Source organism: Phasianus colchicus, chromosome 9 (genome assembly GCF_987193195.1).
Source record: "Phasianus colchicus chromosome 9, bPhaCol1.hap1.1, whole genome shotgun sequence".
Classification (NCBI taxonomy): domain Eukaryota; kingdom Metazoa; phylum Chordata; class Aves; order Galliformes; family Phasianidae; genus Phasianus; species Phasianus colchicus.
Genome location: NC_143444.1, coordinates 32,306,048 through 32,330,889, shown reverse-complemented (window position 1 = coordinate 32,330,889; position 24,842 = coordinate 32,306,048). Strand labels below are relative to the sequence as shown.

The 24,842-nt window shown below is 43.2% G+C and overlaps 2 protein-coding genes across 3 annotated transcripts in view; both read right to left on the bottom strand.

Annotated features, from left to right (window-relative positions):
* TNNI3K (TNNI3 interacting kinase) overlaps positions 1–13,591 on the bottom strand; it is a 47,837-nt gene extending 34,246 nt beyond the window's left edge. For both annotated transcript variants that reach the window (XR_016469400.1, XM_031604415.2), the window contains exons 1-12: positions 13,460–13,591; positions 12,736–12,844; positions 11,298–11,383; positions 9,768–9,865; positions 9,159–9,269; positions 7,740–7,838; positions 6,053–6,191; positions 3,562–3,706; positions 3,376–3,480; positions 2,244–2,338; positions 1,447–1,596; positions 460–546 (exon numbers count right to left, since the gene is read on the bottom strand). Coding sequence is in view for 1 of the 2 variants with exons in the window: in XM_031604415.2 (XP_031460275.1) it covers positions 460–546; positions 1,447–1,596; positions 2,244–2,338; positions 3,376–3,480; positions 3,562–3,706; positions 6,053–6,191; positions 7,740–7,838; positions 9,159–9,269; positions 9,768–9,865; positions 11,298–11,383; positions 12,736–12,844; positions 13,460–13,499 (1,264 nt within the window). In the remaining variant the exon portion in view is untranslated. The remainder of the gene's footprint in view (positions 1–459; positions 547–1,446; positions 1,597–2,243; positions 2,339–3,375; positions 3,481–3,561; positions 3,707–6,052; positions 6,192–7,739; positions 7,839–9,158; positions 9,270–9,767; positions 9,866–11,297; positions 11,384–12,735; positions 12,845–13,459) is intronic.
* A 3,549-nt stretch (positions 13,592–17,140) lies between these two features.
* On the bottom strand, positions 17,141–22,245 carry FPGT (fucose-1-phosphate guanylyltransferase). The gene is made up of 4 exons (XM_090146859.1): positions 22,161–22,245; positions 21,863–22,030; positions 20,342–20,434; positions 17,141–19,493 (listed from the first exon to the last, which is right to left on the bottom strand). The coding sequence occupies exons 1-4, from the start codon at positions 22,243–22,245 to the stop codon at positions 18,043–18,045; spliced, it is 1,797 nt and encodes a 598-aa protein (XP_090002985.1). The 3' UTR covers positions 17,141–18,042.
* Between the last annotated feature and the right edge of the window lie 2,597 nt (positions 22,246–24,842).

Genomic DNA, 24,842 nt, shown 5'->3' with positions numbered 1-24,842 from the left:
AAATGAATAACTTTGTAGCAAACAGGGTAATAAATTCTTCCCAAGGGAGACTTAGACATTCAAATCTACAAAAATATGAAGGGGACCAAGTATGGAGATCCACTGAGTATTGGTAATGAAAAAAACCTATCGGAGGCAGACAGCAAGAAGAGAATGGCTGAACAAAGTATTAGGGATGTAGAAAGGTGTAAGTAATTGCTGGGGAATTACCACCTTTCAGCTTTTAGCTTTTCTTTCTAGTGAGCAATACAAAGTGATAATTTTATTTAAGGGTAAAGGGAGAATTTGGTCAGAAATAGACAATGCATAAGATGGGAAATGGTGATTTTCATGACACCGATTTTCTTTGTGTCAGACAGAACTGATCCAAAGCTTCCTGACATTAGAACACTCCCAGGGATTCAGTGCTCTTTGGATCAGAGCACTCAGTTGGGATCAAAGCGACCTCTCAGACCATACCTCCTCCAGGCTGCGAGTATTCGTTACAGGGTGATTCATCCTGAGGCCTTTTGTAGTGCTTCAGAAGGGTCACAATGGCATCATGACCTGGGAAAGGAGGTATGAGGACTTGCAGGTAAGCTCAATTGTCACTAAAATACCCAAACATTTATACAAAATGCACGGATTTTACATATAAAAACAGAACAACGTGTATCTAAAACATGTAAATGAAGATAAAACAGTGTTCATCTACGAGCATAATCCTTAATTACAGAAATATAGGAAAATATCAGCCAATAAAAGTAAAAAAGTTGTTTTTGTGAGTCTGCCTCACAGTAATGTGTGCAGGTCACCAACCAGCAGACCAGGCTGCCCAGAGCCACATCCAGCCTGGCCTTGAATGCCTGCAGGGATGGGGCATCCACAACCTTCTTGGGCAACCTGTTCCAGTGCCTCACCACCCTCTGGGTGAAAAACTTCCTCCTGATATCCAACCTAAACCTCCCCTGTCTCACTTTAAAACCATTCCCCCTTCAAATGCTGGGTTCTTCTCACAGAGTCCCCTCCAGCAGCTGGTCCTGCTGCCAGAACCCAGTGTGCAACTAGCATGTGGCACAGCATAACAGCAAGGGAAAATTCCCTGTTCTGACCTTACAAGAAATGAAGATTGCTGGCCCTGATGTATTGTTGCTTGTAATGCCTCCTTCAACAATAATATTAAAACTCCTCAAGCACATCCCACAGGCCTTTTCTGAACAGGCTCTATGATTGCTGTTTTAGCAGCACATAAATACCGCTGTCCTTGAGTTTGTGTTGAATTAAACTGATGTACAACTGATATATGAGAAGATAAACACCAGGGCTTATTGTTACGACCCTTCATGCCAGGAAGCGAAAAGTAGTTGCTGAGTTGATGAGACCCCAATGGGGCCTGAGGGGTACTTCTGTACTCCTATCTCCTGCCCATACTGTTGCTATATAGGTTTCCATAGAAAACAGAAATACCTTTCTCATAAGCCCACATCAAGCAGGTCTGCTCATCCTTTTCTCCACTGGACCTGCTGGGATCACAAGCGACCAGATTCATATCAGCTCCATTATCCAGCAAAAACTGCACCAGACGAATATGGCCATGGTAGCAAGCACAGTGCAGTCCTAGAACATCAGAGACGTGTGGGAAGCACAGCTGTCAGAACATATCTTAGAACTTGTTCCAACACCTATGGAGCACAGACCCATTTACCTGACAAAGGAATATATTATCGAACAAACACCCGAGGCAACAGCTGAAAACAAATTTGCACTGCAAGAACCGATCCATTGCCTGCTATACAATGTGACAGTGTTTATTCTCCCACCTGCAGAACACATTGAACAACTTTGTATGCAAGGAAATCTCATAGAAGCAAAGAAGCCACTCGTTTTGTCTTTATCTGCTGTCTGGATGAGGAGGGCAGCCTTCAGACACAGCATCCCACATGCCCTAGCAGAATAACACTGAGGCCCAATTCTTGAGGCTGCTTAGAAGCCCAGCTGCAGGGCAATCACTTTACATCAGGTTTTGCCATTCATATACAGGCTAATGAGCTTGACTTATTATCACTGAGCTCTTAGTATTTTTCTGTGCCTTTTAGCCAAATGCAATTAAAAAAGAAAAAAAAATTGAGATCTCTTGATTGAGAGGTAACTGGATGCTGATCATTGACTTACTGTGTTCATTACCTTAAAAATCCTGACTGTGTGTAGCTTCCACTTTTTGTGGTGCTGGTATATGATTCACACAATAAAGGTGATGATGTTACCTGTATGTCCATCTCTTCCCTGGTGATTGATGCTTACAACATTCTGGTCGAGAAGGAATTTCACAAGTTCTATGTTCTTTCCATAGGTGCAAGCACTGCAAAAAATGGAAGGAAAAGGGAACGTTGCAGCACATGGGAATGTGAGCACTTTGGGTAGCCAAAGACTTCAGAAGAGTGACAGAGAGATTGGCGTAGAGGACTTTTAGAGATGTGTAAATGCATGATTAATCCACAAAAGCAAATACGTTCATTTCTCTTGCCCCATAAGCATTCTAATTATTCCTGTATAAATTAATTTTGCACAGTATACAAAATTAAGGCACTGTCTTCCAGTGTGTCTCTTAACCAGCACTTCGCAGCCTCACAGCGCTGTGACCAAACTCTGTTCTGCCGCCTCGTTTCCAGGTCAGACTGTCTGGAATGCAGGAGGTTCCTGGGCAGAACTCCAACACCAGCTTCAAAAGCAGACAGCAGGAGAAGCCATTACCCAAAGAGGTGCTGATGAACATGATGCCCTTCCTACATTTCTTTCTCTCCCTCCTAGCTCACATGTCCTCTCCCATATACCAGGGCGTGAACTTCTTATCCATGCTGAGCTCCTTGCTTTATCCCTCACTCATCTGGTTGTTGCTGAGACATTTGGTTCTTGAACGTTTGGTTCTGTGAAGAAAGGTTGAGGGACCTGGACTTGTTTAGCTTGGAAAAGAGAAGGCTCCAGGGGAGACCTCATTGTGGCCTTCCAGTACTTGAAGGGAGCATAGAAACAGGAGGGGGGACAGCTGTTTGTGAGGGTGGATAGCAATAGGACAAAGGGGAATGGTTTTAAAGTGAGACAGGGGAGGTTTAGGTTGGATATCAGGAGGAAGTTTTTCACCCAGAGGGTGGTGAGGCACTGGAACAGGTTGCCCAAGGAGGCTGCGGATGCTCCATCCCTGCAGGCATTCAAGGCCAGGCTGGATGTGGCTCTGGGCAGCCTGGGCTGCTGGTTGGCGACCTGCACACAGCAGGGGGTTGGAACTGATGAGCATTGTGCTCCTTTGCAACCCAGGCCGTTCTGTGATTCTTTTTGGTCGTTGTGTTGCATGCACCTTCATGTGTCACTCTGTTGTAATGGTGTTTTTAGGCACCTCACCTGTGGAAAGCCGTTTCACTGAAGATGTTCTCCTTTGTGAGACTTTCTGTTCCTGAGAGTTGGATCATTTCCTTGACCACGTCAAACTTCCCACTGTAACAAGCACTGGAGATAAAGGGTTGTTAACGGTGCCAACTTTTCAGTTAGGCCCTAACAGTGAAAACTGGAGCTCCTCCCATGACTCACAGGTGTAACGGTGTATCTCCATAGATGTTAACCACGTGGGGCTGGACTTCAAAGCTGCTATGCAGTAAGAACTTGACAATTTCGTGGTGCCCAAATCGACAGCAGAAGTGCAGAGGAACGTGGTCTTCGTTGTCCTGGGCATTCACTGTCATCGCACCCAGAAAGAGAGCAAAGGAAGTATTTTATATTTAGCAGAAGCTGTTCTGAATATTTAGTAAAGCTTTATGTATGTTGCAAATATATTATGAAACGTCTTAAAGTACTGATGGTTCTATTTCTTTAAAACTGAAAATTCTGCGAGCTGCTACACATCAGAATGGCACTATTTAGGGTCATCTGCAGTGCATCATCCAGACAATTTTCTGGGCTTAGAGTATATAACTGCCTTATTCCAGGACGGAATGTTTTCATGCAGACTTTCAGGAATGGAACAAGACTTACTGTCACCTTTAGAAAGCTGTCAGTACGGTACAGTGCTAAGCAAACTCAGGATACACGTACAAATGTACTTGTTTTTAAGCACTATATTATCTTCTTAGAATATCAACAGCTGAATAAAATCAGCTGCGCAGTGAGAAAATGCATTTAAACAAAATGAAGGAGACACAGTAGGATATATTTTTCATGGGCACTATTAAAATATATATACATAAAACATGAAAAGTAAAAAAGGAAAGGGAGAATTCATTGAAATTTCTGGATTTCCAGAGTTTCCATTCTGTTAAATATTTATTTTCCCCTCTGAGGATGATTATATGCGTGCTTAACACTCCTCACTGCATATTTCAGAGGATGGGAGTGTTATTTCAAACAACATGGAATTATATGTTAGAATGGGCAAAATTAGAGACATAGAATATTGCGGTTAGGCACAGCTGTACTTATCTCTATTTGTTGAAAGTACTTTCTGTGATTGTATTTTTTTTTCTATATTTAGCTAGAGAGCAGCATAACTGATTGATGTCATAATTGAAAGAGCTGACAAATCCAGTCCACTTTGTCTGACATTTTGTTCTCAATTCACAAAACCTTTGATATTAATAGACTACTGAGGAGTAATGTGCCCATTAGAAGTGTCCAGCCTTGCAATACGCAGGTTTTTAACAACTGCTAGGCCCAAATATTTCCTATAGCTGACTTTCCCCGGGACAAAGGGCACCCCACATGCATTCTGAGGTTCCTCCTTGCCATGATTTTCTGTGACTAAAAGGAGAAAAGAATATTAGAATAAAATGCTGTTTTAAACTTTTCTGAAGTAAAGCTGGATGCTCACAGGAGCGGGCAGTCCTTTAAGCTGAACTGAACTTACAACTTCACCGAGGTCTTCTGACAGAGAATTCCAATGCTGAATAATGTTTCAGACTAAAAAAAAAAAATTGACCAAATAAACAAACAAAAAAACCTACCAAGCTCACGGTCTGCAAATTTCATTAACTGCCTGCACCAGCCTTTCTAGCAGCCTTATGTACAAGGGAGGGAAAAAAGGAAATTGTTTTATTTTGCTATCCTAAGATTATTTTTCACTTTATAGATTGATGTGACATGTTAGCCTTTCTTTTTTTATTGTGATGTGGTGCCAGACAGATTCATTCTGAAGTGCAATAAATAAGAAGGAAATAAATGTCAAAGTTTTGTAATAATAAATGTCAGTGCTTTACAGCGTGTACCCAGAGAATGGCCTGAAGGACACGAGGAGTGTCAGGGTCATGAGCTTCTATAACACAACAAGGTGTAAGAGGGGCAGAGGGAGGAATTGTGAATCCTTCATTTTGCAGTTAGAAATGGTGTCAGGTTCTTGTAATTATATATCCTACAGGAGGTAAAGAAAATGGCTTACAACACAGGATGATGGATTTTGTTTTAATTGATACCTAACATTCATAGAACACATAAATGAACAAGAGGACTTTTGTCACAGTTCAGCCCACTTTCTCTTATTATAAATAAGAATTCCACAATGAAGGATATGAAGCTTGTGCAGCACAATGAAAGGTGAGCTGAAAAGATTCAGTTTCTGTTCCTATTTTGTTTGTGAACCGTTTCCAATGTCTTAACTGAATTATTTTAAGTCAACTGCTCTGAAGTTTTGGCTTAAAATCCTTCATCTGTATCTCATTCACTGGAAGCTTACTACGCATTTAAGTTGTCTGACTGGAGATGTATATTACACAGCCAAGTCTTCTCTGAAGTACTGTCTCAGTAATGTTACCTTGTATATAAATCTTAGTTTTGTTTTTTGCTGTTGTTTTTCACCTATGGGTTATTAATGGAAAGAGAATGCAACGAGATGACAGCTCAAACCAAGCACACACAGCAAGTGAAGAAAAACTCCTCAGTTGTTTTTTTTTTTTTTCTTTTGTTTCACTTGTCCAAAGACAACAGAAGAACAAATACACACATACTGATAGGAAGAAAAACTCAATATTGAAGGCCTGGCTCTGTCTATTAGAATACAGTGATAAAGTTGATTTTTTAAAATGCTTTTTCTTACCATCAGCTTTGCTTCCTTCTTCCATCAGGAGCTTTGTAATATTGAGAAAGCCTTTGGCAGAAGCTAAATGAAGAGGCCTGTCTCCAACTTCCCCACTTGCATTCACATCAGCTCCAAACTTCAGCAGGAGATGAGTTACCTGAGAAGTCCATCAACGTTGATTAAAATATCACGTGAAAATCAATCTTTGGCCACAATCAGATAGAACACTGCACTGGGTAATTCTCTATGTGCACATCTCTTTAAAGCTGAAATGGGGAGAGGAGATCCAATAGAAAACTTACGTTTGATTTATACATCTATGGAAATACTAAAATGCTCCCAAAAATATTTCTTATCTAAGATGGGATGTGTGGTGAACAGCTGGACACAAAGCCTGCATTTGTTTAAATGACCAATAAGCATATTAAGGAAAGGCCCTTGAAGTCCACACCCGGCTCAGAACTGTTCACAAGCTTCCTTTATGAGCACAAAAGCACCAGATGCTCTCGTCACATCATCATTGAGGGACATGGCTCAGTGGGAGCTACTGGTTATAGGTGAACGGTTGGACTGGATGATCTTTTAGGTCTTTTCCAACCTTGGTGATTCTATGATTCTATGATTCTGTCTCACAGGACTGCGATGGTTTGTTCCAAGTGCTTTATGGCAAATAAGGAAACTAATCTCTCAGTCCAACATACAAGGTGCTTCCTAATGTGCCTGGGTGGTGAGGTGCTTATACATGAAACAAGGATCTCAGGAGCACTTCTTTGGTTCACAGCCCTGCTGTCGCTTGATCACAGGAGTGCAGTCTTTTCGATCATCTCTGTATCTGAACTCTGTTCTTTTGAAAGCTTTTCCTCAAGTCCCAGTGCTCTCCAAGAAACACATCACTGAACTGAAAAATACATTCTATCCAGAGTTCATCCTTTGAAACATGAAAACTGCCCAGAATACATTATTTTAGCTAAAGAGAGGTGTAGAGAATTACTTAGTTATCCAGAACAGACTCATTATTATATTTTACACAAAAGGACTGTTCAGGGCAACTGAAAGGATTGCTACATTAACTACATGCATAATTTTATGGGGAAAAAAAAAAAAATTAGAAGATTCAGTGCCTGCTTTGGTCAGGGTTTGAGATTACGTTTCAGTGAATGTGTGACCTGTGTGAGTGAATGTGTGAGTGAAACAAGTGCACCTGGACTTGTTGTATGCACAGCATCTCAAGCAAAATCTGCTCTCTAAGCCATATTTTTTTCTGTGAACATAAAAGTGGCCACAACTTAATTTGTGAATTCCAACAAAAACGGCAGAAATTACATTTAATTATTACTGGCATGTGATGTTCACCTCCTTGCAGAGACTTAAGACAGTACACTCTTAGCACAGTCTCTGGAATATGGGATAAAATAAGCAATAAATGAAGTAAAGCTCTTAATCCAAGCCTGTTTGCAAATCATCAAATCTGGCTAGAAAATTACTTGTATCAAGAGGGCTAGAAGGGAGGGTTAGAAGGGAAGACACCCATTTGTTCTAGGATCCAGCATAGAGGATTGAGTCAGATATTTCCTGTTAAAATTCAGACTTAGGGCAACCAGAAACTGACTTCAGCGTATGAAAGCCTTTCACAGTAGATCCCCCTGAATTGTAATGCAAATATGTAAGAATAGACCTACTCACTGAAATCTCCCGGCCGTGTTACCTGTTCATGGCCATAATACGCAGCAATGTGCAACGGGGTGAAGAAAACCGCATCCTGAACATTCACATAAGCTCCATGCTGCAAAAGAATATCCACAGCCTAGAAGAATACAGAGAAAATTCCTATTAGAAGCACCACACAAATGGAGTCAGACAGTAAAACAAGATTTCAAAACATTATATTGCCAGTTTAATAGAAACAAAAAGCCCTAAGCCTACACAGGTGAGGAACTAATGTAAAAATGCAACGTGTAAAAGTGACAAACTTAAACTAACTGAACATTGAATGTCACCGATGCTTTATAAATCAGGCTGAAGACGTGTTTGCAAGTAAAAAGCCGGATTTACAAAATAGGAGGCATAAAAATGAGTCTGTCCTTTAATTTTATTTTAGTCCTGAACAAAGAGCCGTAAACTCGTCAGAGTTTTCAGAAGTAAATAAAACAAAATACAAAATCCTTTTAAATTAGGCCAATCCTCAGCACAGTTAACTCATTGTGTACAAATTTCTTTGTGTTCTAGAAGGTAATAAGCCTGTGGCATCAATAAATAACCCTAAGTGTTTCTTTCAAATCAGCAGCTGGTTTTGGACTTTCAGGAGGCCATTGCTGTCACTAGCAGCCAGTAATTACCAAACATGGGCTATCTGAATAACTTGCAGAATGCAAGACTGAATGAAGCTGCTTTGGATTATTTTCTGAAGCCTGCAGAACTGCTAATCTTTTTTTTGTTTCCTTGAAGCACAAAGGAGCCCACGCACGCTGAGTGCTGGCAACTGGGTTACATGGGCAGTTCTACGTTTCGTTCTGATGAAACTTCTTGAAATTTTCTAATGATGATGAAAGGTATTGGACTGTGAGTCACCTGCAGGGAAACAGTTCCCTGGCAATCTGCAGAAGTCACAAAGAAGGGGAAGTAGCCATCTTGGTGCTGTGCTCTGCACTCCCGAACCTCCCACTGAGATTTCCCCTGGTGACGCCAATTAACCCCAGCTACGATGATGCACAACTGCTGTCAAAGTTAAGGCTATTGATTCATTTCATACAGGCAGCAATTCAGCCAGTCAGTTAAATCCATGTCAGACCAGAACTCAGACAACTAGAGCCTGTTACTAAGCAACAATTAGTGTTCAGGGATTATTTCTTTACTCAGTTTAGATTGAAATACATTTCTTTCCATGTGACTGCCAATACATACGCACTATCATGGAAGACATGAGGACAGATGTGAGACCACAATAAGCTTTTGTACCGTCCATTCAGTTGAAGCAGGCCACTGATGAAACACGTAGTTTCATCAGTGAAACTACGTGTAGTGACCTCCTGAAACATAACGATCTCCCCAGGATTGCTTTTGCTACAGGGTAGCCAGAGATACTGCACTCACGTATCATTTCCCATAGAGAAAAGGGGAAACTCACCTGGTGATGCCCAGCTATGGTGGCAATGTGAAGGGCTGTCAGGGCTCCATATCCAACCTGCTGAACATCAGCTCCGCCGTGCAGCAGCGCTGTTATGAGTTCTGCGTTGTCCTATGGAGTGTGTACATAAAGCATCTTATTTCTGCAGTAACAAACAAAGCTGGCCCTTCCATATATTGAAAATAAATATGATACTGTCTTTCCTCCTACATTCAGACAAAATTCCAAATGCTGCTGCTCACATCTCTTCTTTCTTTCCATTCCTAACGCTCTTAGCAATATGTAAGACATTGCTACAGTGGGAATTTGGTGTCTTCTTTGCACAAATAACAGCAATAACAGTAAAAAAGAATGCTCCTCTATCCTAAGATGCACTGCATAATTTAATCAGTATTTCTAAAGCAACATCATATCCTCATGGATGACAATGCAAAAGCATATGCTGATTTCCCATGCATGTGCTCTCTGTAGGTAATTTTCCTGCACACTGTAAATGTAAAATTGATATTTTCACTGGAAGTAGCAACTAGAGAGTTCAGCTGAAGAGGGCAGACAACTAAAGCTAATCTCTTCTGATTCCCTGTGATCACTTCATGCAAAATAATTTACCTTATAAGCTGCCAAGTGCAGAGCAGTAAATCCATTTCTTGTTAATCTGGATGGGCGCAGTCCTTTTAGCATAAGAGTTCTTATATGTGATTTGTTACCTTTAAAGGGAAAGTTGGAAATCAGAGTCATTTACACACACACCACAACAAAAAGCCACGCATAGGAATAAATGTCAGTGTGAGTTTGATGGCAGAAAGACATTCATGAAATATTGCACCTTCAGAATGAAATTAGGTGCCATTTCCTTACCCACTGACAGCAGCAGACCTGGCCACGTACAGCCTTATGTTCATAATTCAACAAGGGTTGGTTAAACAGGGTCAAACTTCTAAAGAAGCAGAATTCTCTTTTAACTTCCAGACTGTGCTGCAAAGAACTGCATAAATTAACAGATGCTTCCTGGAGCACTGGTTTCTCAGCCACAGAATTCTTTTCTCCTTTCAGAAATGCAGCAACATTATTACAGGGATAGTGGTTTTGAGGGATGCTGATGACCAAGTAACTTCATTTCTATCTTTCTGATGTAGTGATGGTCTCAAAAATACACCTCCTTCTGAATAACCATGGCAGTGTTTGAGGGCAGTGCTGAGTCTAATGACTTGTCTTCATCCCTGAAGTGTTCACATATTGTAATGAATCAATACTGTGTATTTTCTTTAGCTTCCTTTCATGAATTCCATCAATTGCTCTGACGTCACCAAATACTGGTGTTGTCTTTAATATGAACTTGCACGCTCTGAAATCAAGTTTAAAGATCCTTTTTCTTTCCAGCAGTGCAAGATCAGGTCCTCCTTGATCTAAGACTGACCAAATCATATCTGTGTATCATTGTTGCATACTTTGTGGAGCTGAAACCTTATGGCAAATTCTTTGTCTCAACAAATGGAACAGGTGCCACATGCGCATGAACTAATGACTGGACATGTGGATAACCAAGCAGCAGTGTGGATCAGAGTGGAGAACTGCACCATTAGTATGATTTTAGGAACATTCCAGAAGTCACCCTGAAGTCTTTTCTTGCATACTGTGATTTGCTGTCTGCAAAAATCCTATCAACCTGTATTTTCTGACTAGAGCATTTGACTTACTCTTTTAACTACTGTGATAAACAATACAGGTGTTTCCACCGTACCAGAAAAATGCCTGCTTTATGGATGACAAATACATTCAGACTAGCTCCATATCCTGAAATTTATAGCAAGTACAAGACACATAATTGTATAAAAGTACTACACAATGAGTAAAGAGTAATGAATTAATGCATGTAGCAATTAAGATGAATTAATTGAACATTTGTAATAAAGACACGACAAATTATCAGCCACAACTTCTCGTGGATTGATGACTCAGTCGTAATGTTGTTCAGCATAAGTTGCTTTGGTCTTGTTGGCAAACAGGGTTGAGGGTAAAGCTTACAGGTAATTATCCAAGTGCCAGTGAGGGCAAAACTAAGAAATTGAAAATAAAATCCTCCTGACAGTCATTAGAGACAAATACTAACCGTGTAAATAAGATGCTTAAAATACCTACCCTCACATATGCAGCATAAGTGAAGAAGAGAGAGCCCATTATCTGTGCGGTAATTTAAATTGACTTTGCAGAAGGCTTCATCAGAGCTGAAGAGAGATTTTTCAGAGGATTACTGTTTTCATCCTTTGATAGAATTTATTTCATTTGGAAAACATTTAAAAGAGAAATCTCAATTGAAGCTTTTGTAGACACAGAGCTAAATTTAGATGCAGTTTGCACTCTGTAAACCTAGAAATGCTTTACTGACAACAAGTAAGGATCCAGATTTATCTTTCAGTAAATTAAAGCTGAGCCTAAGTTGAATTGCTCTCTGAACACCCTGCTACCAGCGCCATCCTGCTACTCAGTGCATGCCTTCCAAATTCTGGAGGAAATAAAATAGAGGAAAAGAAAGAGCAGAAAACTCTCCTTATAGATAAGACTTTTTATAATTAAAAAAAAAAAAAAGGACACTTTGTTCACTGATTTAAAAATTAAAAACTACAAACAAGTATTCATTCTACGCTGATGAACAGGACATAAGCACAGAACCGGTGGCAATTAAGGTAAGTCAAAAGAACACCTAAGAGGCCTTCAGAAGGTAGGTCTGTGTTCCTGAAAACATGCCAAAGAAACACAATGAAATCATTACGCCGAAACACGAACGTGAGAACTCTACAGAAGCACAAACACTGCTGGTCGTTGCCCTTTTAAACCTTGCATGTGCAGCTGTAACTTTCTCAAGGATTATATGTTGCCTTTGACAGTTTAGCATTGAATGCATTGTCATTTCAGGTTGTGAATTTGTGATTTATTTTGAAAGCATCTTTTTTTTTTTTTTTTTTCCAAGTGACTTTGATGTCTGACATTATTTAACTGCTCGTCTCCTTAAATTTGCCTACAGTTAGGTTAGTATGCTTGGGCTGTAGTTGAACTTGATGATCTTTCAGGTCTTTCCCAGCCTGAGCAATTCTATGGTCCTATGAGCTTTCTGGATGGTGAAGATGTAAGAGTGCCACCCGGCTGGGGGGACACGGCTGTGAGTGTCAGTGCTGTCCTGAGAAGGCGGCTGCAGGCAGGGATTTGGGGTTCACTTTCACAAAGATGCTCTGTTTGTGTGTTCCTTTAAAATGTATTACTTCAGAAAAAACTCCCGTCTAAAGAAGCACACAGCAAAACTTAAGCATGTTATAAACTTGGATGTACCATTAAAGCTAATTTGTTTGCAAAAGAATATAGACATTTGCTCTAAAATATTGGCATTAGTAACTAATAGCCACTAATTTTGGTACTGTGCTGTGTGACTCTGACCCGCGTATCCCAAAAATAGACACTAAAGAACAGGCATTCCATAGGTGTGAAATTCCTTCTGTAGGAAAACAATTGAAACTGAAAATGCTGCTTAATAGCAGATACTCCTCCACTAGGCATTCATAAGCAGATTTCCTGAGTATTTTACCTAAAAACATGCTTCAGTTCTGCCAGCTCCTTGTCTTTGATTTGCAGGTCATCTTCTAATCGCTCTATGATTATAGCATACGATTCACTGACTTTCTTCTTCCATTCATCTGTCAGCAACAAAACAGAAACACTTCAAAACACGCGGAAAGCAGGGACTCAAACTGTGGTGTTCCACTAACAGAGCACTGTATTTCTAAACACAGTTCCACACTATTCCTGTGCTTCTCTACTGAAGCATGAAAGCTTAATTAAAACATTACAGCCATTAATCCATTCTTGCTGCAGCCAACACAGGCACACACATACTGATTTTGTAGATTGCTAGTACATACAAATCCTTGTCAGGAGTATTTTTAACCTGAAAAGAGAAAACTTCAACCATAGGTTTCATTTGTTAGTTCTTATTTCCTAAATCTTAGCATGTATTCACAGCACAGACAGATTAGAGTTTTAAGGTTTTTCTAATGAAACAAGAATTAACACAATAACGTAAAATAATATAATGTTACATGGCAGTGCAATAAATTTAATTTCCTTTGTTTTGCTTTTAACAGACAGATATGGACTAAGCTGCTATTATTGTAAGCTAAGAACAATACAATACCTTACCCTTGAACTCAAGGGTAAATTTGCGATGAGTTATGCCCTGAAATATCATTTGCTTCTTGCAGATGGAGGTAAGGCATACTGCAGCTTTAAAAAATCACAACAACGTTAATTACCAGTGCAGGTTTGGGTTGGTCTAGATTTGTAATTCCCCATTTGTTCAATATATCTTCTTTGTTTCAGCAAAGTTCTTGCAGTAATATGATTCCTTGCTCAGGAGCAGAGACGGTCCTGCTGAAAAACACTCTGATAGTCTCTGGCTAAAAATAAACCCTGTGCCAAACGGAATGTCATGCAACAATGGCATGGAGCACAACAGCATGTGCTGCCGAGTGTGAAAGAATAATGCAGGTACCTCACCAGCCTCTTTAAAAATCTACTGTCTGTTTCAATAGAAATGTTTGCTCTCATCTGTTGCATACGTGAAACTGGTGGAGAGGAGGCAATCTGGCAGCTGGCTACCAATCTTGTACAGAGAAAGGCACTGGTGAGGCTGAATCCCAAACAGCCTTTCAGGATCCCCAAGGAGCGCTGAAGGTCCTTGCTTTGAAGAGGCCAGAGAAGACCTCAACTGATAACGTCAACACCAGTTGTAGCACACAGGATGGTTTTGGAGCATCTGAGTATTTTAATTACAATGTACACATTGTGTCATACCAGAGAACACCCGGGCTCTTTGTGATGCTCCAGCCCTGCTCCAGCTGGAGTTTTCCCCCAAACAGAGGATGTCTGAGCTGCTTTGCTCACATTTCAAGCAGACTGTGCACAAATCAACAAAGGGCCAGATCTGTATGGATATGTACATGCTGACCTCCCTGTTAGCATTTTAGTCAGGACCCAGCATCACAGAAATGCATTAAAAAAACCCATGGTCCAAGTAGATTGAAGGCTGAAGAGACCAAAGTGGGCTACTGGGCTTTGTGCTCACATATACAAGCAAAGGAACCATGTCATAATAAATTGAGACTGTGTGCATGGATGATTCCTCTAAGAGCCTCTGCTTAAGAGCCGTGCAAGAAAATTGGTCAATAGCAAAATAGTGCTGCCTTCCACTCGCATAATCCAAACCTCCTTTAATCTGGCTAGCAGAGATCTGCCCATCTGCTGCCTGCCCCTTTCATATCCATTTCCCTTCAAACAGGAAGACTTCAAACTCATTTTCCCATCCCATTTTGGGATTTCTGCTCTTTTCTGTATCTCTTTCTTCTTTGATTGCTTTTTAAAATTTACTTTATAAGCGTATCTTGATATGTACACACACACACACACACACATATATACACACACTTAAAGCCTGCTGATTGACCTTGACAGTTGTTCTGTTTAGTCTTCTCAGTTGAGGATTTCAGGCAAGAAGATATGTAAATATAATACAGACGCATCGAATCTCTAGCAAGCTGCCTCCCACCACAAACAAACTTGAACTCCCATGATGGCTCCTGGCACACTGTGAGCTCATCCATTTATTTGCACTGATTTCCACATAAAACCAAGGATGTATTTTGGAAGACTTTGAACTGCTGACAAGATGCCCTGTGATACGCGACCAAATATTTGCAAAATGCATCAGCTTCTGAACTGATCCTCCACGTCCAGTTGCCAAGCAACGAGGAGAGCTGTAAAAACAGCACCCTATGGGTACCCGCTCTGCCATTGCTTTTGTTACCTTAGTACAGATTTTCTTCCCTCTCCTGAGGGCAGCTGTGGCCGTGCAGCCCAGGAGCAAACTTCTGGTCACCTCCCAGCCCATGAGCCTGCAGGATGCTTGGCCAGGTGCCTCCCTCCACTGCCTGGGCTAGGAACTTGGTGACACATGGAGCCTTCTGAGCATTCCGTGATCCGTCCCTTCGGGATTTTCCCTTTGGCTCTTAAAAAAAAAAGGACAGACCTGCCTGTTCTTCATCACCTGTGCTCTCAGAGCAGCTCCAGAAGAGCTTGGAGGCTGGCCCGGGGCTGTGCGAGGATACCTGCATCCAGGGGAAAAATTAATAACAGCCCAGCCTGTTTACAAACAAACACCAGAGGGAGAACTGCACCAATAGCAGGGTTAGACCATTTCTAAGTAACGTACGTCCAAGCAGCACTGAAATGTCAAGAGCAGTATTTTCTCAGAGAGTATTCAGATGTAATTAGAGATGTAATATTAAGCTATACAACTTTCGGTAACACTCAGGTACGTCATGTGAACAGGGCATTAAAATACATCATGATAAGACTGAAGCAGTAGGAAGCCAACAGCCCACGTAACAAAGCAGGTGCTCACAACGTCTCCTGGGTGGCAGTGGATCAGGGGCCGTACAGCACAGCACTGCTATTTCTGTGATCGCAGAACTACGGTGGCATTTGCACAGGGATTAATCTTCCACATGCGCAGAGAGGAAAAAAGGAATCTGTTGCATCAGATTGAGGAACATGAAGCTGGAAATGCTGAGCAGCACAAACTCCTCATCCAAGCCAAGGCGACCCAAAAGATGGAAATTGCTTACCTTGGTTCCCCAAATCCTTCTGGCATGGGTATATCTTAGCTCCTCCTTTTTTTTTTTTTTTTTTCCTTTTTTTTTTCTTTCCCTTAAACTAATTTCAGCTGCCTTACCCTGTGTTCTTTTCTAAGTGCCCAATTGCTCACATTTCAATTTCCTGCCTAAAACATTACTGAACTAATTCTCTTCTCCCAAATTCCATAATGTAATACATACAGAACGGCTAAAGCTCTGCCCACTATTACATGCTCTCAAAGCAGCCCGTGAAATCATTAAGATCATGTTCATTATGAGCCCTATTATTACACAACAGAGCAAAACTAATTAAATAATGAAAGCCGACATGAACAAAATCATTCAACATTCATATTTGAGACCACATCTGTCAGAGTTGCGCTTCAGGATGGATGGAGACAGGCAGGACCTGAGGGCCCACACAAATTCTGCATCCACCTGGAAACTCAGTGAGTCTTTATCAAAATCAAGCTCCAAGTTTCAACAGACGCCTCCTGTTCTTAGGAAGCCCTGTCTGCCACTTGCAGCACTGCACCCTGCATTGCTCAGACCACAGGATGATCACAAGCAAGATGCCTCAGCAGTCTTGTTCTGAGATCTGATACTAGAAACCAGAAACACCAAAACTGCAATTACCTGACTGTTAAATGTTGCTGTGTGGCCTTGGATAAGTCTGTCAATTGCAGTGGGACAATTCCAGCTGGTTGAATGAGAACAAACTTCTCTCTTGCTTTAGCAGTTGAGCAGTGAGAAAGAAGCTAAGCTTTGTAAAGTGCTGTATAAGTAAAATAGTCTGTACATCAAGCTTTGATTATTACTGCCTGGAACTGCCCGGTTTGAAGTCCTGTAAGATGTCATCACATTATAAGATAGCCCTTGCTTTAAGGACAAGAATTTGTTACAGCTAAAAACAAGCACACCAGTTAAGCAGCTGGAACACATAAAGCAAACAATTATCTCCCGCCTAAAGAAACAGACCAGATAATTTTTCAGATGTGTCACGAAGGATTGACAGAAATCCCGGCTTGTCTGTTATCTCCTCTCAACACAAATACTGATTAACTCAGAAGTGACATCACATCCTCCATAGGCTGAACAGCCTTTTGCGTTCTGCAGCTCCCATGCTTTCTCTGCCTGCTGCACTGCTCACCCAGCGCCCAACAAAATCAGTGAGCTGCAGTAATGGTCTGCAGAAGGTCAGACTGGTGAGTGCAGAGCCTTCCCTCTTACTGGCGGGGTGTTTAATGGGAGCACTATCACACACTGCCACTCTCATGGCATGGTCCATTTTCTCTACCTGTTAGAACATTTCCCCTACTGTCTGCAAATCACCACCATTTTATTGATAGTAAGAAAAGGTTATGGGTACACCAACAGTTAATGAGAACACGCGCAGTTTCTGTGGCTCACTGGAAACAAGTGGAAGCTTACACATAGAAGTGCTTATGAATAAGTGCAGAATCCAAGAATGAAATTACAGAACATGCATGTGAACACGGACATATACAAAAGCACATTTGTTAGCAGGGCTCTGGATCAAAATATTGATGTTAAGGTTTTTCACATATATGGCACAAAACCTGATTTTATTTTAAAGATGAAAAACAACACAAATCCAGATATTTTGATATCTGTGGAATAAATTCATTCAGACTGCTGACATTGCTGATGGCTCACATTGACCAAAACCTGATTTCTAGAATTCCAGATAAGAATATTTATTGTAGAAGGGAAACATGGAGTAGCATAAAAACTTAAAGCAGTTTAATGTTTCTTACCTAGCAAATCAAACCTACACCTGCTCCATTATGAGAACAACGGTGAGCACACCTCAGAGGGCACACTTGGTGCAGGAGTGTGAGCAGAAGCAGCCACCTCTTACCTGTCCAGCCTGCAGTCGGTCCAGCACACCTGAGCAGGACAGCATCACTCCCAAAAGGAATTCTGAGTGAGAAATACACCAATATATTTTTATTTTCTTGTGTGCTTGCTGGAGCGCTGGCCTGCTGACCCACGTGCCAGACATGACAGTCTAAGACTATGACCAGAACTCCACTCCTTCTTTTTATGCTTTTGCTTAGAAGGAACTCTGAAAAAAATCCACTGTACATTTTGCTTACAATCATTACAAACTGGCAAGTAATAAATCATCCACAAATTGCAGACAAATTAAAGACAGGACATTTGTTCAAGCCCCAGTCCTTCTACAAATCAGATTTCTCTTTTTGTCTTTTTAGACAAATTTCATCACGAATTTGATTTCTAAATTTCAGCATGTCTTCTACATCTTTGTAGGCAAGCATTTCTTGAACAGACAGGAGCTTAAAGCCATTCAGTGTAAAAGCTGACACACGCTGCACAGAATTTAACATGTTCAGTGACATCCTAACCGACTCACTTAAACTAGAACAAACAGGAAAAATCCTAGCAGTCCACAACCCAAACCGTGCGTTATCACCAGAGAAGAGCTGGTCTGAAACCTGCACACCCCAGAGCTCCAAGCATTCTTGTAGGCTGACTCCAAAAAACCGTAGTGAATTCGTCTCTGACAGCAATTCCACATTCTTTTTCAAGTCATCTTCTACACTAAACACCATACTTACATACTTCACCTGATCATCAATTTTTACACTCAACGAACTCAGAAAACAGTTTGAAGGTATGTCTGCTTCCAAATTTATGCAGGATCCACTAATAATGCAGTTCTTCCCTACCAACACTCCAGGTCCAATTCTGGAGTATTCAATAATGGATCCAGGTCCTACGAAACACCCAGGCTCAAGTATGCTTTGAATGATGCTTGCTGATCCACCCAATGTCTCAGCCTTGTCAGAAGAGATGCTAGAAGCCTCAGGCAGTAAGTTAAGCTCAAATTTCAGTTTGCTATCAGATGTAAAATGAAACAAATACTCTTGAGTAGTTCCAATGTGATAGAACTTAGAGTTGTTTAAGACTATGACATTAAGTGAAGTTCCTTTCAGAAGAGAACAGAGCTTCTGCCGAACTTCTGCTAGCTGTGATTCCTCTTTTGTGACTTTGCTTGTATTTTTTGTGTAATCTTGAGTGGTTCCAGGTCCCAGGGCCTGCAGGAAGTCACCATACGCATCTATTTCACAGCACAGAGTATCAATTTGCTTATAGAATGCCAGTAATTGTTCTGCAGTGCTGTGATCAATGTAAAATATGCTGTCCGTATACACGCACTCCGAGTCCACCTCCGAGTCAGTGTGATCTGCAAAGGAATCCAGCTGAGAAGAATTCCTTCTTACACAGACTGCACCGCACCGGCGCATGGTCTCCACGTCTGGTTTGTGCAAGAAACGATGGCAAGAAGTGTATTCAAGCCCTCCTTTTCCTGAGAGACTGGATGGATCTAAAACAAACACTCCGTGAGTGGTCCCAACTGTCAAATCTGAAGAGTGAGCCAAAGCAGTAAATCCAGGCTTATCAAATGTGATCGTTTCTGCAAGGCCAGTGCTGTACAGCTCTATGTCATCTGAACAAGTAATGAGAATTCCTGGTTTCATGTGACTAGGGAAATCAATGTACATGGCGAGCTTCAGCTCCAGCATTTGGTAAACAGGATCGCCGAAAGGCAAGGCTGTGAAAATCTTGCCCAGTGCACTTGCATTTGGTAAACGCTGACTGTAACCACCTGAAGAAAAAGACATCTTAAATTACACAGAGCACACTTCCTTAGGGACCACAAGGCTACGTAGTTGGTCCTATGCCAAGCGTTCCTCAAAAAAGTCAGATTTAAAAAAAATTATTATACGCCTTCAAATATTTCCTGAGACAGATCTGACCTAATGTCCAAAATTCAGGATGCCTTAAACAGCTTTTATTAAATCTGTGCTTGATTTCGTTACCTTTAGTTTTGATTCAGGGCTGGAGTACAAACAACTGGTCTATAAATACAGAAAATAAATGACTCCAGCTGTTTGCCTGAAAACTAAGGGAGAAAGAAAAAACATCCCAAAGCAATTTTAAGTGAGGGGTGAGTCAAACTAGCAGAAAGGTGACCTCTTATTTAGTGGATGGCAACCCTGCCCTCAGCAGAGTGGAACTGGATGATCTGTAAGGTCTCTTCCAACCCGAGACATTCTAGAATTCTTTGACCTGGTTTCTTTCTTCTCTGCAAAGTGGATACAGTTTTCCAGCTATCACATTTTGGAAGGGTTTTGACAAATTGGGTAAGGCAGCAAACATTTGTTCTGTATTTACAAGACCTCGTAGTCCCCTATGCAGCCTACAGGGAGGAAGAGACTGCTTAAGTGGGCATTTCAGGGCTTAATTCTGAAGTGCTGAAATGCTTAAGTGACAGCAGCATCTCCAGAAGTTCCAGTGGAAATTCAAATGAATTCATTTCAGCTACACTCGAGGTAACTTTTCTAAGAGAACTGTGTTTCAGAATTCTAATTCTTTATCTACCAACATCATTTTTTTGTTTGTCTGTTTTTTAAAGGTAACATTTTGAAGTGTGGAATGTAAAACAGAACTTACCAGAATGAATTAGCAGCACGATAAAAGAAGTCCATTTATCACCATAGAGATCTTCCAGGCACTGAAGAACATGAAGTGTTGATCCACCATTTCCTAAAGAGAAAAGCATTTTATTATAAAGAGCACCAATAAAACGTGCACTGAAACGTGAAGCACGCTGAGACCTGGCAATGTTTATTAAATGTGTTTTTTTTCTGCTGTAGAAAATGAGCTGTCACTTATTTTTAAAAGGTAGAGCTTTGTTGTTTTTTTAACAGAGTGTCTGCAGATGCACTGACGGCTATCTGAAATTTCCTCAGTTCTGACAGAACAGCCTTCCTAGAGCACTGCAGCTGACAGAGTCACGCAGTGAGGATGCACAGCCAAAGCAAAGGACACCTCGGCTGGGCAGGACAGTTCTGCTCAGAACAGCCCCACCATCCAATGCTTTCCAACTGACCCAAGTCGGCCCTAAGCGACAGCTCCTGTAAGAAACATCGCACAGCTTCACCGCTGACTTCAATCATCCTTTCAGAAGGAAAAAATGAAAAACTTCTGGATATTCTTACGTGCCTCTGAAACAGCAAGATTTCTGAAAGTTAACCTGTGCCCATTATTTTATACCGCAGACAGACTGCTGAGATTGGTTACTTTCTACATCCAAGAGAACAGCTATATGAGCTTAGGATGGTATGGCAGACAACTTTCTTCCAAGTTTTTGTTGCACGCTGTTTAATGTATTGAAATATATCAGTGTAAACTACCAGCTCAAAGCTCAGAACAACCATGGGTCAGTTGTATTCCACACTGGGAATTTAGAAGAGAGCCATACTGTATGAGCAATGTGCACCCACAGACCACCAGGATGGTGTCCCACAGAATCACAGAATGGCCTGGGTTGGAAGAGACCCCAGGGATGATGAAGCTCCAACCCATCGCCACAGGCAGGGCCACCAACCTCCACATCTAATAGCAGCCCAGGCTGCCCAGGGCCCCATCCAATCTGGCTTTGAACACCTCCAGGGATGGACAGGGCATCCACAGCCTCTCTGGGCAGCTGTTCCAGCACCTCACCACTCTCTCTATAAAGAACTTCCCCCTGACATCCAACCTCAATCTTCCCTCCCGCAACAACATCGTCCCAGTTATCAGAATGGAAATTTTCACTGCAAAAATCACCTTACATGAAGTCTGAGAAGCACCAACCTGCCATGCTGTGCCAGGAATGACAACGACATGCTACGTAACAGCATTAGAGCCAACATCTGTACTGCAAAGGACATTTTTTTGAGCAGGATTTTGAAGCCTCTCCATTGCAAGAGAGCTGTCGTAGTGGTCACACACAAAGCTGACTTCGGTGTGACTCAAAACGAGTACGATTACATGGGTGCACTACACGAGTACAGAACCCCGAAGGGCCAGATGAGGCCCCAGCTGAGGGTAACATCACAGCGGCTGCAGCGCAGCCCTGCAGCCCGCAGCCTGACGCCCTCCGTCCCGCACAGATCCGCCCGCTCCGCAGCTGCCGGGCGGGGCACGCACCGATTTTGTGTCCCGGGGGATCCACGAAGACGTGGTACCGCACGCCCAGCGGCAGCTCCCCGCCCCGCAGCTTGGCGGCCAGCTGCCGCCGGAACGCCCGCTCCTGCTCCGCGTCGGCGGCGGTGATGGCGACCAGGTCCCAGAACTCGCCGTGCGGCGCGGCTCTGCCTGTCCGGCGGGGCGGAACGCGGTCAGCGCCGGGCCCGGGCCGCGCTCCCCGCGGGGCCACGGCGGAGCCACGGCAGCGCCCCGCGCCCGCCCCGCGCCCCGCCGGCCCGCCCCGCGCCCGCCGCCCCACCTCGGAGCGCGGCGAACCGCTCCAGCCGCCGCCCCGTGGCCGCCCGCCGCGCCGCGCTCCGCCCGCCCGCCGCCACCGCCGCCATCGCCCCGCGCTCCGCCGGGCGCCGCCTACCCGGAAGCGCCGGGGGCGGACGCGGAGCGCCGTGCGCAGCTGCCGGAGCGGAGCTGAACCGGGCTGCGCTGCCGGGCGCGGTCCGTCGCGGCGCTCCGCCCGAATTGGTTTTTGTGCCCGTGGGCCTCGGCCTCCTATGGGCTCTGCGGGCTCCAGAATCGGGGGGAGAGGCAGGATTTGTCTGCACGTCAATCTTACGGCACAAGTAGCTCGAAAGCACTATAGGAAAAAAATAAAAATAAAAAAAAGTAAAAAGCAGCTACCGAAAATAATTTAGGAACTTTAAAAAATTACCAAAAATCCATCGTTTGCCATAAACAGAAGACGACAGGCAGGTACTGGAACAGCTGCCCAGAGAGGCTGTGGATGCCCCATCCCTGGAGGTGTTCAAGGCCAGGTTGGATGGGGCCCTGGGCAGCCTGGTCTAGCATTAGGTGGGATGGTTGGTGACCCTGCATGTGGCAGGGGGTTGGAGATTCGTGATCCTTGAGGTCCCTTCCAACCCTGGCCATTCTGTGATTCTGTGACGATGTGTGCCTCCTGCTGCTCTATGGCTGTGGGCTGTCACTGCGGCTCGGCTCCCCAGGGCTGGGTGGCCACAGTCCGTCTGAGCCCGGCTCATGCTCTCAGCTCTCTCTACGTGAGCACCATGCATCCTTGTGAAACCATCTCTCTGCTTTTCCTGTTCGCTCTGAGTGCCTGGGCAGCCTGGGATGGTATTCGATGTGGAGGTTGGTGGCCCTGCCTGCAGTGGAGGGGGGGCTGGAGATTCGTGATCCTGAAGGTCCCTCCCAACCCGGGCCGTTCTGTGATTCTGTTTATTGACTTAATTAACATCAGTGAACGACATTTCCAGCTGCACCCTGGCCCTGTGGAACTGTTGCTGTTGTGCCAAGGCCAGTAGTTCCCCAGGGCAGCCCTGCTGTGCAAGCTCTGCACTGCTGAAGCTGGGCATAGGGTGACAGTGGTTACCTGGTGATTCAATGGACAATGAAAAGGGTTTGACTTAAGAGCTGTAGTTCAAAATAAACTACTTCTCAGTATTTTGCACATCACAGCATCACAGAATCACAGAATGGCCAGGGTTGGAAAGGACCTCAAGGATCATGAATCTCCAACCCCCTGCCGCATGCAGGGCCACCAACCTCCTCATTTAATGCTAGATAGACCAGGCTACCCAGGGCCCCATCCAACCTGGCCTTGAACACCTCCAGGGATGGACGGGGCATCCACAGCCTCTGGGCAGCTGTTCCAGCACCTCACCACTCTCTCTGTAAAGAACTTCCCCCTGACGTCCAACCTACATCTCCCCTCCCTCAATTTCAAACCATTTTCCCTCGTCCTGCTGTTATCTCCCCTTTAAAAGATTTGATTCCCCTCCCCTCTGTAGGCTCCCTTTAGGTTCTGAAGGCTGCAATGAGGTCACCCCGCAGCCTTCTTTTCTCCAGGCTGAACAAGCCCAGCTCCCTCAGCCTGTCTTCATAGGGGAGGTGCTCCAGTCCCCTGATCATCTTTGTGGCCTTAATGTTTTACACTGACAACATGTTTGAATTGTTGTCAATAGGCAACAGGAAGGTCAGTGTGACAGCAGCTATGCTGTGAGCTGGCTGTGGCTTCTTGCCTCTCCTCCTGCAGAGGTTTCATCTGCAACCTGCTGCCCTGCCCTGCCCCGGCCTTATCCTGCAGGTGTTTCTGAAGTACACGTTTCAGTTCTCAGATTTAAGCAATGATTAATCTACTATTTAATCTTTGGAAAAGAACTGAAGTTCTGAGCTGTAGGTGTGCTAATGACAGAATGCAGCAGAGTGGACCAGAAGGAACACTGTGACTGCTGTGACTGCTTTCCGTTACTCACATCCTGAATTGTGTTATGGTTGTAACTTTCAATGAGTTGTTTGGAAAGCTGTGTCCTCCAGGTTTGTAATTTACCTCTTAGTTAACAAGAACGAGACCTGAAAGAGTTGGTTCTCACATATTCCCAGCTAATGCCCCCTCTGCACTGTTAGATCCTTCAGCTTTTGTAGGAGATGCATCTTCTTTATCTCAGCTCACTCCCCTTCTAGCTCCTTATTCTTCAGGCTAAGTGGAATAAAATCCAGTAGCGGTGTTGCAGAAGATAAATGGGTGACACAGAGCCATGTGAACTGTCTGGGTGTAACTTTTGTCCCAGAGACAGGAGGGTCTGTGTGACCCCGGGGAGGGACTCACCCTGTGTCTGCCAGCTGGTGTGACACACGTGGAGAATAAACAAAGAGCAATTATTTAACAGGCAGTGTAATTGGCCGTTGGAACAGCCCGCTTAGAGATCCGGTCGATCACTTGGAGTCACTAAATCAAATTGAATGTCTCTGCTCTATTCAGCCAGAAATTATGGGCTTCAGACAGGAATACTGAATGAAGATGAGCTGTCTTATCTGGAAGGTCAGACTAGATAATGACAGTGTCCCTGTCTGGCTGTACATCAGTAAATACTTATTGTTTCCCTAAATGCCAATGGGTATGATTCTGAGCATGCTGCATTACAGCCCTGAAGAGCAATTCCTTTGGTCAGTTTCTCCCACTGCTGGC